Source organism: Argopecten irradians, chromosome 1 (genome assembly GCF_041381155.1).
Source record: "Argopecten irradians isolate NY chromosome 1, Ai_NY, whole genome shotgun sequence".
NCBI lineage: Eukaryota > Metazoa > Mollusca > Bivalvia > Pectinida > Pectinidae > Argopecten > Argopecten irradians.
This window is the reverse complement of record NC_091134.1, coordinates 64,283,101-64,301,174: the sequence shown is the minus strand read 5'-3', so window position 1 is coordinate 64,301,174 and position 18,074 is coordinate 64,283,101. Positions and strand designations below refer to the sequence as shown.

Below are 18,074 nucleotides of genomic sequence, written 5' to 3'. Positions count from 1 at the left end.
GTAACGTGTTGTACAAGTCCTCGTGATAGGATAGTGTTGTAATTAAATTCTTGGATCTTGCTCAATGCATATACATGTATTCAATATAAAATTAATACAACGCTTGAAGTTTCTAACTTTAACTCATTGAAAGCTCATGTGTTACTAACTGCACACTATAGTGTCTGTTCTTCTGACCTGATGAACTGTCATAAAGTCTGTCATCTTCCAGAAAGTGTGAACTTACTGCAGAAATTGGGTCTCTTTAACCTTTAATCCAAGGGTCAATTGAATGGAAACTTTTTTCTACAGTCTGTAAAATCTTGTTTTAGAAGTAAAAAATAACATTGTCAATGGCAACCATGGTCCTTTACACTAATGAGGAACAAATAATAACAAGAACTCGTTAATGAATTCAGCATCATATTCCTTCATTTCGATTTTGTGAACACAACTTACATACCTTGTCACATTATTATTGTTATTGATGAGTGAAAAGAGCAACATAATATGCACCATGGTCCATTTTAAAGCAATGTGAAGGTACTGAAAGGTATGGTGACTACTCCGGGAGAATGAGTACATGTATTACTTAGATAACTCATACAACACTCACTCCGTACTGTTTTGTGTTACATGTAATATTAATGCTCTTCCAGGAAAATTAAACTTTATTCAATCGTCAAATAATGAATTCTGTCTTTAAAACGATATTGGTTTTTTTTATCATTGAAGAATGAAATACACATGTACCTCTTACAAAACCTTCACAATTCCTTATGGTTAACAAATCAAAGTTCATGATTTCAGTATACTGTACTACAATGTACCATATTCCATTGCATCAAGCTCAAATAATGACAAAGTTGAAATCAAAGACAAATTTTCAAATACAGTTTACACAAATATGGGTTTAATCACTGTAACTCTGAACAAACAGCTATTACAACCTGTCTATCACAATTTGATTTTTATCTTGATTATCTTTCTTCTGAATGAAAATTGTTTTATGTTATTTTTCTTAGGTAATCAATATACTGTTCAGGCACTACTAAAATATAAAGCTTTTTTGATAGCTTCAAAGCACCAATTAATTCATATGAAAGCAAGAGGATTCTATTAATTGAAGCTGTTTTGTGTTTTAAATTTAAAATGTTAAAACATTTAAAGTTGTGATACCTGTTATCAATACAACTTCAGCGGGCAATCCCCCTTTTTATGGTAGTACTACCAACAAAGGCTGATCTAGGACCTCATACCAACAACTTATTCTAACATAATAACATAATAAAAATTATGTTGCTATTGTAACCAGTATATTTACTTTTGTTGCTATGGTAACTCATACCAGCACAATTAAATCTGTTGCTATGGTAACCCATAACAACACAATTACATCAGTTGTTATGGTAACTTTTATCAGCATAATAACATATGTCGCTACGGTAACTAATAACAACACAATTACATCTGTTGCTATGGTAACTCATACCAGCACAATTACATCAGTTGGTATTGTATATTTCAATACAATAGAGATAATTACATCTGTTGATTACGTAACTCATACCAACAGAGAATTCAATTTATTTACATGTGTAGTTACGGAAACTAAAGTATTCAAAGGTAACTATAGTAGCCCATTCCTATCATCGGGATACATGGTATTTTATACCAATACCGACAACAAAAACTATAGATAAGTCTAGTAAAGGGAGACAAATCTTGAATGTGGGGAAAAATAACTCCTTGTAATCGCCATCACCTTTAACATATAAGTATATCACAGACATGTAACAGGAACAACAACAAGTGAAGATACACCAGGATGATAATACATCCACTAATGGCCATACAAAGTGACTTACAGCATTTTGATTGAAAGGGCCCAGAAATCAAAATGGCAAGTATTGAAAGAAGTTAAAAATATTTTGTATTTGATAAAGAAAACCATTCTTGTGTGAACTTAATTAGGAATTTAGAATTTGTACATGTATACAACAGTGATACCTAATATCATTGACTGCTGTATTTCTGTTAAAACAGGTTTTTAAACCTATGTATACATACAGAGCCAAGGTATGATGTATAAAATCACAACACTATTAAATTATCCATGTTTTATGTGGATATGATCTAAAATATGTGTGCTTAAATATAAACCATATGAATATAACCTATTTTCAACATATTTATCATTTGTTACCACACATATAAACAGTTACCTCATCATCACAGGAACTAGCTGGAACATTATAAATATTGTAAACATGATAAAAAGGATACTTATAATAAAAATGGTATGAAAAAACGATAAGATCAGATAAATCAAAATTTACATTTCTAATAATAAATGCAAAAGATTTAAAACAGACAGTCAGTCCTCCAAAAGTTCTGTTACATACATTCATGTAACATATTTGATAATGTGTATATTTTGCAATAACACTATCGTAACCATGTACTTGTGTTGTACATTTTTTGTATAGTATATTGTATTGTTATGACATTTAGGAGCTCTAAGGCTTAAAACAAATAAATATTGAACATAGTGTGTTTAATTTTGAGATGCATATTCCTTAGCATAAAACAATCAGGAAATTCAATCATTAAAAATGATAATGAAGCTAGTTCTTTTATATATGCAATACAAAATAGATTTGAATAGTTCTGTACTTTGAATACATTTATTGAAAATACACATGTAACAGATTCTTTGGAGTGCTGTGTAAGAAAAAGCTTAAAATAACAGTTTGAAGTACATGTACATATACATAATCTTTGTTTTGTATCCTTTAGATGTTGTTAATGTTTAAGCTTTTGTTTCTTATGAACACCAGCTTTAGATGTTGTTCATGTTTAAGCTTTTGTTTCTTATGAACACCAGCTTTAGATGCAAAACCCAAGCAACACTGTTTAGAATATTTGTTTTGACTACAGTTTTGATGTGAACACACATTGGAAAGGAAACTGTGACAAACATACATGTTCAGGCTTGGGTCAATATAATATTAATGATTGATAATAAGGATTTCTAAACAAACAAAAAAACTAATTCCATGAATTGAAAGAAAAACAATGAACAAACATGCCTGAACACAGCTGCAAGCTTGTACAGTGTATATGATTATATGATTGATATAAGCAAATAAATGATTCCAGAATTTGTTTTACATTAAAGCTTCATTTATACAATGAAATCTACATATTGATTGCTTCCTTACTGTTCTAACGATGTCCAAGAGTTCTTTACAGATGGGTGCCAATGCCAGACATCAATCTGTCAGAATATCTAAGTATGAGGCCAGACATCCTCGATACTCCAGGGGTTCCGATCACTTACGATCTCTACACCCCTGGACTATCATAGTGAAATTGAAGGCAGCTCAGCTGAAAATATTTGAACAATCACAGACCAGCAAAGATTTCCTTTGAAGACTACAGAGAGAGCGACGCCTAACATCAGTCACACAGTCAACCACAGTGTACCGTTATACGGTTCTTTTGATGTACATCAAAGGACTAAATTACCTGTTCTGTTCTGTTGCCTCCAGTTTGACGATGAGATAGTCCAGGGGTGTAGAGATCGTAAGTGATCGGAACCCCTGGAGTATCGAGGATGGAGGCCAGAGGAAACTTACACTTGACTAAATGATGACTCTAATGACATACAGAAAGTATGCTGAGATAGGGGAGGTACATGTATATCGGATTCCCTTCAATATTCTTTACTCAACACTAAAGGGGCCGATAGATATGGAAGAATGAAACACATGGTTATGATATCATTTTGTTGGTTTTTGTATGCCCACAATTTGGTTTTCCACACTTTTTAAAATCTGTAGTTTTTAACAGATCTTTCTGACTATCCGTTGATTACCATTTTTCACTTAAAATGAAGCCAGTATTTGTTGGAAAAGCTGTGAAAGTTGGTGAGGTAATTTTACAAATAGACGTAATCCCTTCCTGGTATATGGGTATGGATATCTATTTTGGGGTTATATTTAAACATCCTTCCTCCACCTACCGTTTTTTTCACTTTTTCACACATATATGTCTGTTAACGTGTTTTCCATTTTCAGTTGTTTCACCCACTTTTATACACACAATGTTTTACACATGTTTTTTAACATTCCATCTCAACTCTGCTTTTTTGTTATCACTATTTCTAGTTTAATATACTTGGGCTGACTTTATACATAGACAAGTAATTTTTTTTCTTTTCACAAAATCTGAGAATTTTGGAAAATAAAGATAAATATACCAATGAAGTAAATTCTATGAAATTTCCTTTTATATAAAAAAAATTATCAAATGAGACTTCCAAATGTAACAGTCTTTTTGTAAAATATAAAATCTAAAGCATTATTTTTTTTTTTAATTTTTCAGGATCTAAAGACCTCAGCTCTGACAGGTTTGAGACTTCCTTCTGTGTTACAGTCAGCTGTCAAATGTATTTCCCTCATTTTTGTTTTAACTTATCCACAACAGTTGGGGTTAAGGTGCTTGATGAAGTTTGTCTATTCCATGTATATATCCTCAGTCGGATGAGTAAATGCCATGTATTCCTGGTAAAATCTCTTAAAAGCATTGCTGAAATGAAATGAAACAAAATTATAATCAGACGATAAAATTTACCAGGTAATAATATATTCAGCTTAGAATTTAAAAACAAATCATGTTGAATTGACAATTGTAAAAGTTTTATTATAATTGAATTTGAACTGAACTTCTTCCACAAAAATGTGTTAAAGCTTTACCATTTAGGTACAAAACAAGAAAGACAGATAACTTGTTCTACTGATTCTGTTAGACTGTTTTGACCTTGAATGAAGGTCAAGGTGATTCATATAAATAAGGATACTGGTAGCCCTTTAATCTGATATACTATACTGCCCAATCAGGTCCCAGTCCTTAGTTATTAACTAGTCTATCTTATGTAAAGATGTCTGCATGTTTGACCCCCTGTGACCTTGAATGAAGGTCAAGAAAGATGAGAGAAACAGGCTAACAATCTTGTCTTACCCTAGAGCCTCACTGACACTCCTGGTCGACTTTTCTCCCAAAAATACATGACAAGCAAATCTGTATGCTTTAGGATGCTTTGTTATGAATCCAAAATATCTGAAAATAAAACATCATAAATTTCAATTTTTAATGTTTACACCATTTTCTGAAAAAGAAATTCAGAGAACTCCTTTATTTTTCAGTATTTATTACATTATCTACATCCTGAGATATTCCTACATTGTACTAGATATGATAATCTAACATTAATCAATATTGAGGCTATCCAATGCCATAGCAGTTATGTATGCTTGCCGTTGACACAGAATGGCCCTATAGTTGCTGTTTAAGTCTACTTTTGATCCAGATTAGTCCCCTAAAAGCTTCTGTTACAATAATTCCAGACACAGAGTCAGTATATGTCTAATTATCTCACCTTTCATTGCGAGGATGGAAGCCACAGAACGAAATGTTCTTCAGGGCAAAGAAGTGAGTGTAGGCGTCAGATTCACTTTCATGCTACAAATACAACAGGAGGTTATTGATTTTTGGTAAATGTTGTTTGTCCCAGCTAATGGTGTAGGGTTATCCTCAATCAATAGAAACAATGGCACTGATGACATGGAGCAGTCTCATGAATAAATCCAAAATTAGCCTTTCTTCAGGATTAAAAAATATGCATTTAAGCAATTAGATCTAGGTGACTTGGCTGTAAACCAATTAACAAAAGGCTAGTGCAGTGGAACCCGGTTATATTGAAGTCTCAGGGGAATGGGGAAACAAATTCAATACAACCACGGAGAAATAAAATGGATACATGTAAACAAGCATTATAATCTAATTCAAATCAAGCAATAGATAAGCTTTCTCTTTAGAAGGTCAAAAGGTCATAATAAACTTACTATAAGTTACAAACCCATTAACAAAGTTATAAGGTCATAGTGGCACGAATCATTAATTGTATAGATTTGATTTGACCTGATGAAAATCACAGTTCAGCATACCAGACAACTGATAGAAATGAATGAAATACAGAAATAGAAAAGAAACACATTTTTTTTACTAATTATTAAATAAAGACGAAGAAAATAAATACAAAATGCACTGTGCTATGATGATGACAACGATGATGGTAGCCATGGTCCAGTGTTTGTAATGGTAATGCAAATGAAATAGTGATGTAATAAAATTAATTTATAAAACTAAAGATATTAATGGGATAGGGATAAAATTAAATGTTACTTACCCCACTTTTGCTTTTGTCAAAACATTCTAATTCCATACTGGCTGACTTCCACTGTACATAGTGGTGGGGGAGTTGAGCATTTGGCAGAACGACGGGAAAGAGCAATCTGTCATTGAAGAAACAAATGATAACAACATGATACAGACACAGAACCTGATACTTAATATAACTCATCTACTGGCTGTGGTTAGGACACACACTTAAATGATTGAGGTTTGAAGTCCTCATCAGATGACAATGGATGGGGTCACCTGCTTGGGTGAAAAAAAACCAATAATGAGCTTCTCTCCTGAGCAACGAGAAACCAGCATCAAATGATGCCTCAAGTATATTCTTACTTTATATATATATATATTTTTTTCAACTTATTGCTACTGGCCCGACAGAGAACAGCATCCCACTTGTGTTAACATACCTTGTTAATGGCCTGGCAGAGAGAGGTGTCCCCCTTATGTTAACATACCTTGTTAATGGCCTGACAGATAACGGCGTCCCCCTTGTGTTAACATACCTTGTTAATGGCCCAACAGAGAACGGTGTCCCCCTTGTGTTAACATACCTTGTTAATGGCCTGACAGAGAACGGCGTCCCACTTGTGTTAACATACCTTGTGAATGGCCCAACAGAGAACGGTGTCCCCCTTGTGTTAACATACCTTGTTAATGGCCTGACAGAGAACGGCGTCCCCCTTGTGTTAACATACCTTGTTAATGGCCTGACAGAGAACGGCGTCCCCCTTGTGTTAACATACCTTGTTAATGGCCTGACAGAGAACGGCGTCCCCCTTGTGTTAACATACCTTGTTAATGGCCTGACAGAGAACGGTGTCCCCCTTGTGTTAACATACCTTGTTAATGGCCTGACAGAGAACGGTGTCCCCCTTGTGTTAACATACCTTGTTAATGGCCTGACAGAGAACGGCGTCCCCCTTGTGTTAATATACCTTGTTAATGGCCTGACAGAGAGAGGTGTCCCCCTTGTGTTAACATACCTTGTTAATGGCCTGACAGAGAGAGGTGTCCCCCTTGTGTTAACATACCTTGTTAATGGCCCGACAGAGAACGGCGTCCCCCTTGTGTTAACATACCTTGTTAATGGCCTGACAGAGAGAGGTGTCCCCCTTGTGTTAACATACCTTGTTAATGACCTGACAGAGAACGGTGTCCCCCTTGTGTTAACATACCTTGTTAATGGCCTGACAGAGAGAGGTGTCCCCCTTGTGTTAACATACCTTGTTAATGGCCTGACAGAGAACGACGTCCCCCTTGTGTTAAAATACCTTGTTAATGGCCTGACAGAGAACGGTGTCCCCCTTGTGTTAACATACCTTGTTAATGGCCTGACAGAGAACGGCATCCCCCTTGTATTAAAATACCTTGTTAATGGCCTGACAGAGAACGGTGTCCCCCTTGTGTTAACATACCTTGTTAATGACCTGACAGAGAACAGTGTCCCCCTTGTGTTAACATACCTTGTTAATGGCCTGACAGAGAGAGGTGTCCCCCTTGTGTTAACATACCTTGTTAATGGCCTGACAGAGAACGGTGTCCCCCTTGTGTTAACATACCTTGTTAATGGCCCAACAGAGAACGGTGTCCCCCTTGTGTTAACATACCTTGTTAATGGCCTGACAGAGAACGGCGTCCCACTTGTGTTAACATACCTTGTGAATGGCCCAACAGAGAACGGTGTCCCCCTTGTGTTAACATACCTTGTTAATGGCCTGACAGAGAACGGCGTCCCCCTTGTGTTAACATACCTTGTGAATGGCCCAACAGAGAACAGCGTCCCCCTTGTGTTAAAATACCTTGTTAATGGCCTGGCAGAGAAATTTGTCCCCCTTGTGTTACATACCTTGTTAATGGCCTGACAGAGAAAGGTGTCCCCCTTGTGTTAACATACCTTGTTAATGGCCTGACAGAGAACAGCGTCCCCCTTGTGTTAACATACCTTGTGAATGGCCCAACAGAGAACAGCGTCCCCCTTGTGTTAAAATACCTTGTTAATGGCCTGGCAGAGAAATTTGTCCCCCTTGTGTTACATACCTTGTTAATGGCCTGACAGAGAGAGGTGTCCCCCTTATGTTAACATACCTTGTTAATGGCCTGACAGAGAACGGCGTCCCCCTTGTGTTAACATACCTTGTTAATGGCCTGACAGAGAACGGCGTCTCCCTTGTGTTAACATACCTTGTTAATGGCCTGACAGAGAACAGTGTCCCCCTTGTGTTCGTTGACCTCTACAGACCCTAGGAAGCGCATGTTGAAATGGGAGGTGCCATCAGTTTCTGAAAAAGAGACATTCTATATATACATATACTTTTGATGACAAATCCTAAAATGAAAAGTTGAGGATGAACTATTGACATCCTGTTTTGTCTGTCGTCGTGCACTGTCTGTCGTGTGTTGTGAGTATAAGACTATTTCATACAAAAGCTCACTCCTTCTTAATCATTAAATGGAAAACAACTATAGTTGTTGTGAAACACCATTAGGGGAGGATAATAATAATTTATATAAAGGACAAATGCCCGATTCCTGGAGACAGAGAGATGTGGCTCAGAAAGGGGAACTTTGATGAAATTTGGCTTTAAAATAATACTTCTCCTTAGCCCTTGAGTTGATTTTAACTATATTTGGCGTGAAACTTCATTTGGGGAGTAAAAAGATATTCCTATAAATGAGCAAGGTTCGACCCTAGGGACAAAGGGTTGGGGTTCCAAAAGTGGAACATTGCTGATATTTTGCTTAAAAATCTTAGTCCTAATTAACCCTTGAGTGGATTACAACCATATTTAAGAGTCATTAAGGGAAGGCAATCACATAAGCGAGTCTTGTTCAATCCCTAGGGATGGAGGCGCAGGGCTCAGAAGGGGAAACATTGCTGAAATTTGGCTTTAAAATCTGACTTCTCTTTAATCCTTGAATGTATTACAACCAAATGAATGAATTCAAATGAATGACATTGACTTTCATTCAAAGTCACGCTGGTCAAAATGGCTAAAATGTTCAAAGGAGTTTTTGTAAATAACTATAAGAGGCCTAGTGACCTGATATTGATTCTGCGACATGCTGAGATAAAGTGCTATAAAGTCTGTTCAAATGAATGACCTTGACCTTCATTCAAGGTCACAGGGGTCAAATAGGCTAAAATCTTGAAACAATTTCTTGTGAATAACTAATTAAGAGGCCTAGAGACCTATTATTGGACCTGCAGCATACTAGGATGAAGGGCAACCAAGTTTGTTCAAGTGAATGACCTTTACCTACTTTTAAGATCAAAGTCATCAGATATTTCAGAAACTTACAGCTTCAACTAAGGATCGAGTGTCTTGTATGGCCTTAATTTGTTAGCAACTATTGTTTACTGTGCCTATGTTGTTTTGTGACAATAGTCAGATGACCGTTTAGGCCCCTTTTAAATCTTAATCTTTGTAAAGAAACGTAGAAAAGAGACTTCCTAATAAAAACTAACTGATATTAGTTATATTGACTCAGGGTATTAAATTTGCCAGTTGTTAGTTACAAAGGACAAAAACTCCTTTTTTTTAAACTTTACTTAAGAATTATTGATACAAAGTAGGTAGAATTACCTGAATCATCCTCTAAGAACTGAAGATCTGTTGCATACATAGATGGAAATATCCCACGGTGAAATGTTCGTAGATTCACACCTTAAAAGTGATGTAAAACAAAATTAAACAAACATGACAAATGAAAAATAATATCATTATATATCTAACTTATATATATATTTTTAATGAAATCATAAATTAATTACTGACATAATTTGTAGCACATTGGAACATTCATTTTCAATTCATGGGAAAAGCATTATGCTCAGCTTGATATTTACCTGGTAAATAAATTATTTCCATATAAAGAGTCCAGCCAAGAGGCAATGGTTTTATTACATGATTTTGGAAGATCTAGCATTTATAATGATTCAAATTCATACAAGAGATCCCAGAAGGGTCTTGGCGCCCACCAAAGATTGATTTATGTCTAACAATTGACAGATTGATCTTTTCTCTACTTTTCAAACTTCAGCTACCACAATCCAAGATGGCGGCCTTGTGGCCATTTTGTTGACCAATCAGTCACAAAACGCAATACACCTAACTAAGGCTCTAGGGGTACATACATATGAATATTGAAAGTGATCCCTTCATAACTTTCTGAGAAATAGTGAAAACAAACTTTAACTATCAAAATCCAAGATGGTGGCCTAGTGGCCATCTTTTTGACCCATCTGTCCCAAAACGCAATATGAACAACTAGCGCCCCTAGGGGAACATACATATGAAATTTGAGAACAATCCCTACAGTACTTTCTGAAAAATAGCAATAACAAACTTTAACAATCAAAATCCAAGACGGCATCCTGGCAAACATCTTGTTGACCAATCTGTCCCAAAGCGCAATATGTACAACTAAGGCCCTAGGGACACCTACATATGAAATTTGAGAGTGATCCCTTCATAAGTTTCTGAGAAATAGCGATAACAAAAATTGTTAACAGATGGACGGACGGAAGGACAGACCACGGACCACGGAGGAAAAGCGATTTGAATATCAGATGGTGGGCTAAAAACATAGCATATGTTTTATTTTTCGTTAGAAAGAATGCACACCTGTTTTATTTTGTTGTCCAAGGGGGAGATAACTAGATTTAGAAGAGGCCTAGTTAGAACTTTTAATAATTATAACAACAATGATTAGATAAGATTATATGTAATAATTACTCACCCTCACACCACAAATCATCAGCTTCAGAGAAAACATGTATAGGGTCTCCAATCTCAACAGCAATCTCATCTTTGTGACGAGGCATAAATCGGTGCATCCCCCGATGAGTAACCTCCAGGTCAGTGTAATTAGAACTTGCCACACTTGAGGTTGATTTTCTTTTCGATCCTGTTGGTTACAAAAACAAAAAGGAAGAAAAATTTAATGGAGTCTTTTGTGTGATAGAAACATTTCATACCTGTTGAGTTGTTGTATTCTGTACAAGAACCTATAGAAGTCTGCACGCCCTTACCTGAAATTTTATTTTAAAGTCTCACATTTTTCTCATCCTATGAAAAGACCAACTTCAAAAACAATTTCATATCTTGCCTTTTAAGTGGATATAAAAACCACCAATCTATTTGTCCTCTAATGAGCAACATTTATGTGTATGGCAAGAACATTGTGTTTAGTAGATCCATTTTATTTCTATTGTCTCCTTGTGCTAGTATGGGTCCATTGTCTAGTCTACTATTACAGAGCTTTCCCAAAGATACAGAGCAGGATACCCCACACAATGCATACATATCTATAGCTAGTGGGACATTGCATACATATCTATAGCTGGGACAATGCATACATATCTATAGCTAGTGGGACATTGCATACATATCTATAGCTGGGACATTGCTTACATATCTATAGCTGGGACATTGCATAAATATTTATAGCTTGGATATTGCATACATATCTATAGCTGGGACAATGCATACCTATCTATAGCTGGGACATTACATACATATATATAGCTGTGACAATGCATACCTATCTATAGCTGGGACATTGCATGCATATCTATAGCTGGGACATTGCATACATATCTATAGCTGGGACATTGCATACCTATCTATAGCTGGGACATTGCATACATATCTATAGCTGGAACATTGCATACATATCTATAGCTGGGACATTGCATACATATCTATAGCTGGGACATTGCATACATATCTATAGCTCAAACATTGCATACATATCTATAGCTGAAACATTGCATACATATCTATAGCTGGGACATTGCAAACCTATCTATAGCTGGGACATTGCATACATATCTATAGCTGGAACATTGCATACATATCTATAGCTGGGACATTGCATACATATCTATAGCTGGGACATTGCATACATATCTATAGCTGGGACATTGCATACATATCTATAGCTGAACATTGCATACATATCTATAGCTGGGACATTGCATACATATCTATAGCTGGGACATTGCATACATATCTATAGCTGGGACATTGCATACATATCTATAGCTGGGACATTGCATACATATCTATAGCTGGGACATTGCATACATATCTATAGCTGGAACATTGCATGCATATCAATAGCTGGGACTTTGCATACATATCTATAGCTGGGACATTGCATACATATCTATAGCTGGGACATTGCATACATATCTATAGCTGAAACATTGCATACATATCTATAGCTGGGACATTGCATACCTATCTATAGCTGGGACATTGCATACATATCTATTGCTGGAACATTGCATACATATCTATAGCTGGGACATTGCATACCTATCTATAGCTGGGACATTGCATACATATCTATAGCTGGAACATTGCATACATATCTATAGCTGGGACATTGCATACATATCTATAGCTGGGACATTGCATACATATCTATAGCTGGGACATTGCATACATATCTATAGCTGAAACATTGCATACATATCTATAGCTGGGACATTGCATACCTATCTATAGCTGGGACATTGCATACATATCTATAGCTGGAACATTGCATACATATCTATAGCTGGGACATTGCATACATATCTATAGCTGGGACATTGCATACATATCTATAGCTGGGACATTGCATACATATCTATAGCTGAAACATTGCATACATATCTATAGCTGGGACATTGCATACATATCTATAGCTGGGACATTGCATACATATCTATAGCTGGGACATTGCATACATATCTATAGCTGGGACATTGCATACATATCTATAGCTGGGACATTGCATGCATATCTATAGCTGGGACATTACATACATATCTATAGCTGGGACATTACATACATATCTATAGCTGGAACATTGCATGCATATCTATAGCTGGGACTTTGCATACATATCTATAGCTGGGACATTGCATACATATCTATAGCTGAAACATTGCATACATATCTATAGCTGGGACATTGCATACATATCTATAGCTGGGACATTGCATACATATCTATAGCTGGGACATTGCATACATATCTATAGCTGGGACATTGCATACATATCTATAGCTGGGACATTACATACATATCTATAGCTGGAACATTGCATGCATATCTATAGCTGGGACTTTGCATACATATCTATAGCTGGGACATTGCATACATATCTATAGCTTGGACATATTGCTACTCACCATCACCTCCAGAGCTGTTTCGTCTCCTCCTGCTGCTTGTTGCCACAGATAGGTGGCGCTGACTGTCGGTCGTGGAGTCCTCCTCTAAGTACACATTATTAGACGAGGTGTAAGGTCGAGTGTTCTTTGATACACTGTTAAAGTTTATTAGCTTAAGTTCCTCTAGAAATTTACAGCTAAACTTTGGGTACATTTTTGGTGAGGTCTTATCTTCCGAGGGGGTAGGATAAAATACTTCGTCATCTTCATCTGTTGAGTTGGGTCGACTATCTCGAACTAAAGCCTCTTGGAGTTCGTCTGCCAAACATTTAGCATTCACTGGGCCACTGGAAGAGCTTTCTCCATCTTGAGCTGTAAATATAGCATCAATTTTACCATTAAAATGTGTCACCTCAGTTTACACAGGATATTACTGGTAATTTTTGTACGTGTATATACATGTATACATGTATATGTTTTTAGACACAAAAGGACATCCACATAACTTATCATGTTATTTGTACATTAACTATAAGAACACAACAACTAACTCAAGTTTTCTCTCTTAAAGATCATAGCCCCATGTACGTAAGGTTAATGCATTTGTCAAATCGACAGGTATGGTACTAACACTGAGAGTAAGATCCCATGACAGAGTACTTAAGTACGTGTATAGTTTTGTTTTGGATAGACAGAGTGTAAACTCACACTTATTTGGGATATCTGGAAGTTTGCGTGGTTTCCTCACTGGTTTAGCGATGTTAGCCTTTGGTACCACTGGTGGGTGAGGCCTAGGGTTTGGATCCTCATTTGGGGTTTTCTTCTGTTCCTGGGGATGAAGTGAAACATTAAAGATGCTCCACCGCCGACAGAGCATAAATGACATTTATCATTTGAACAATAATTGGTGTTTAATCCTGTATATACATCCCTAATTAACACAAAAATAATATAAAATAATTTATTTCGCCTTTGGTGCATGCGCAATCAGTACTTCATTCGATATAGGATATAGTGCCACGGATTTTTTTCGGGATGCAATTAATTATTTTTCATATTTTTAATTTAGAGTAAAATTAGAAGCTCAACCTTTTCAATGGTGCTTATGGTGTAAAGTAAGTAACTTTTGTAACTGAAGAAAAATACTAAATCGTTTGCTGCTGTTTTAAATAATGAAAAAATACTATTTGTCAGCGGTGGAGCATCTTTAAACACAAGCTTGGTAAATAATCTAACCCATCATCAATTACAAAAAAGCATTATATATATAATTATTGACTTTCAATAAAGCTATTTCAGTTTAATTTTAACGTCTTTGACTACTTTTATTTGGCTTCATGAGGGCCAAGGTTTCCAAATGCTTCTACATGTGCAATATTCTCTTATTCACAAGACTAGTTTTACAATAACTGCTGCATTTGGGAACTTGTGCAGCCAGATCGATGAACTTTGATGAAGAAGATTGGACGCCATGCAAACTTTGGGAACACACATAAAAAATCCTCAAAATGAGGCGAAGCATTGTTTTCTGACTCTGCTCTATTTGGTTATCTGGTTATAGCATCATAATGAAGAATAATAATGTCATATTATCTCCCCTGATTTGAAATTATTCTAAATGATTTTTTAAAGATAATTGGTAGTTTTGATAATTCAGGAACATTGGACCTTTAAAAAAGTTACAATAAGATATTCTCCTTTTCCTCCAGATGATTTTTTCCTATATTTTCCTGTTTTTTTCTAAATTTCCTTACATTAAAATGATATACTGTATCATGGTATACTATATATGTGGTATTCATTGTTCCTATTTGTGTACTTACTTGTTGGTGTTTGTCAGGGGAATCTGTTGGACCATTGTCCTGTTTACAGTGGTATTGAACATTGATAGCATTATTCAGCTGTTCTATAGTTTTCTGTTTGACGTCTAGTGGTGATTTTAACTTCTCTGAGCATTCCTGTATCAGGTGGTCAGCTTCTGCCTTTTCTGTTGTTTCTGTGAGGGGTACTTTCACATTGATTAAACTGGATTTCTTTCTCTCTGTAATTGAGTCTATAAGAGCAACCTTTTTGTCAGGAATTAAGCTTTCACATTTTTTGGAGAGACATGAAAAGATAAATTGTTCGCGGCTGACCTGATCCAAGTCATGGTCGTCTTCATCACAGTATAGATCTGGACTGATATCATGTGTTAGTCTGGAAATAAAATATAAAGATCGGGGTTGACTCTGTATGTCATAAGAAGCAAATGGTATGGTAAAAAGACACCTCATTAGGAAGTTCCTATATAAGGCATTCATGAGACCACTCTTAAAATGGCTGGACACGTCATTACACACAGTAAAAATACTCCCATTGATATTGACTAGAATATTGTGATTTGACTAGAATGTGGTGTCACATGACTGGTGTGGGTGTCACATGACTGGAGTGTGGTGTCACATGACTGGTTTGTAATGTAGCATTACTCTTTTGTGGTGTCATATGACTGGAGTGTGGTGTCACATGACTGTAGTGTGGTGTCACATGACTGCAGTGTGGTGTCACATGATTGTAGTGGGGTGTAACATGACTGGAGTGTGGTGTCACTTGACTGGAGTGCAGTGTCACATGACTTAAGTGTGGTGTCACATGATTTGAGTGTGGTGTCACATGACTGCAGTGTGCTGTCACATGACTTGAGTGCAGTGTCATATGACTGAAGTGTGGTGTCACATGATTGGAGTGTAGAATCATATGACTGAAGTGTGGTTTCACATGACTGGAGTGTGGTGTCACATGATTGGAGTGTGGTGTCACATGACTGGAGTGGTGTCACATGACTGAGGGACATGGTATCAGATGACTGGACTGTGGTGCCACATGACTTGAATGCAGATAATGACTGAAGTGTACTGTTAAATGACTGAAGTGTGGTGTCACATGATTGGAGTGTGGTGTCACATGACTGAAGTGTACAAACACATGACTGAAGTGTACAATCACATGACTGAAGTGTGATGAGTGATGATACATGACTGAAGTGTGGTGTCATGAGAGGAGTGTATCGCTGAATCGATAAAATGACATTTTTGGTAAGCTTCTGGCCTTATTTGGTGTATGTTTATACTTTCTTCAACTGGTATAGTACTATACATGCGCGTACTATTTGTTAAAAACTTCCGGTTGCGTTAAAAGGTGTCTTTATTTGACACTTGGTAATCGTTCGTTAATTTACGTAATGTTGATTTTGTGCATATACGTCATGGTGACCCTATTGGGTGTTAAAAAAGAAAAGAAAAAAAAAACATTACATGAATGGAGTGTAGTGTCACATGACTTGAATGCAGCATCACATGACGTGAGTATGAAAAATATGTTGGACAGTGGTATCACGTGACTGGAGTATAAAGTCATATGAATAAACAATGATATATGTGTTACATGATATACAAGTTTTATGTTATCATTTCACCGTATAACGTTATATTAGGAAAATATTGAAAATACGTTCAATATGCTTTAGATAACGGAAGATATATACCAGTATCGATAACATCTCTTCGCCGATAACGTTTAACTGGAACTAGTGCTTAACCAAATTTAAAGAAATTTAACAGTCATCTTGTTGCAGCAGCGAGGCAATGTTACGATCAATGACCTACTTGTTATTGGTCCTAAGGTGGATATTTATTTGTGTGTAATATCCGTCATTTTCCCTATATGTAAAATATTAATGCTTTGAACACACACTTACATAATATATATAGTACACACGATTATCAATGCCCAACAGCGCTTAAAATCATTTTGAAGCATACATTGTGAAGAGACAAATGACCAGATCAATTTAAACAAAACAATATACTATGAATACGTATACAAACAAATGATAATCAGCTAATTACAACATAAAATTCTTCATCTTTGTCGTCAGTTCTCCTTAAGTTCCAAATCCGTGAATAGCCTTATAGCGATGATCAATCGAAAACGTTTTTCTTGGAATCTTTGTGAGACCCCAGATGGAATTTCAAAACAATGTCACAGAACTCACAGCCTCTTTTGGCTTTATGAACAGTTTTTCAGAGTAAATCCACGACCAGGACTAAATCTCCCGTCAGCAGGGACCTACATACATTTTAATGATTCATAGTTTGACAGAAATCTATGACACACTGATCACATGCCCATTTGCACCATAATTAGGCACAAACGTCTGCCCGTCCAACCATTCCGGATTATCAACCCAGGACTTCATTCACAAAGATGTGCTGTAATTTTACCTGAATGTGAGCTCTGTACAGAGAGGACGTTGTATCTTCAGCATGTTGGAAAGTCTGCTGATATCTGGTGAGGAGACTTGGTCCTGGGGTTAGAGAGGGACACTGTCACATATTTCCAGACAAGTAGATACAGTCAGCCATTATAGATGCTCCATACATTACGTCCCGATATAGCCAGTCTCATGAAGCATAAATTATGCAAGCCAGACATCGTCAGTTCTGACGTATACCGAGTGTGTATTGGCATTGGAAAATCAATAGACTAGGAGCGACCGCTCGATATAACTACCTTCTCAATGGGCCAATTCTACTATCAGCTGCTGATGAAATAAAAGTGGTTTGTTGATCTCTATTTTCTGGTATTTAAAAGACCATTAGCTTATCTATAATGACTATTTTAAAACCCC

At 36.3% G+C, this 18,074-nt stretch overlaps 1 protein-coding gene across 1 annotated transcript; it reads right to left on the bottom strand.

Moving 5' to 3' along the window:
* Window positions 1-389: 389 nt before the first annotated feature.
* LOC138305161 (JNK-interacting protein 1-like) lies at window positions 390-17,880 on the bottom strand. Its single transcript, XM_069245583.1, is given in 12 exon segments — window positions 390-4,572; window positions 5,005-5,103; window positions 5,423-5,505; window positions 6,233-6,253; window positions 6,255-6,338; window positions 8,422-8,519; window positions 9,825-9,905; window positions 10,981-11,148; window positions 13,427-13,777; window positions 14,114-14,234; window positions 15,229-15,601; window positions 17,668-17,880. Coding segments are annotated over 12 exon segments (1,596 nt in total). The 5' UTR covers window positions 17,712-17,880; the 3' UTR covers window positions 390-4,499.
* Window positions 17,881-18,074: the final 194 nt, after the last annotated feature.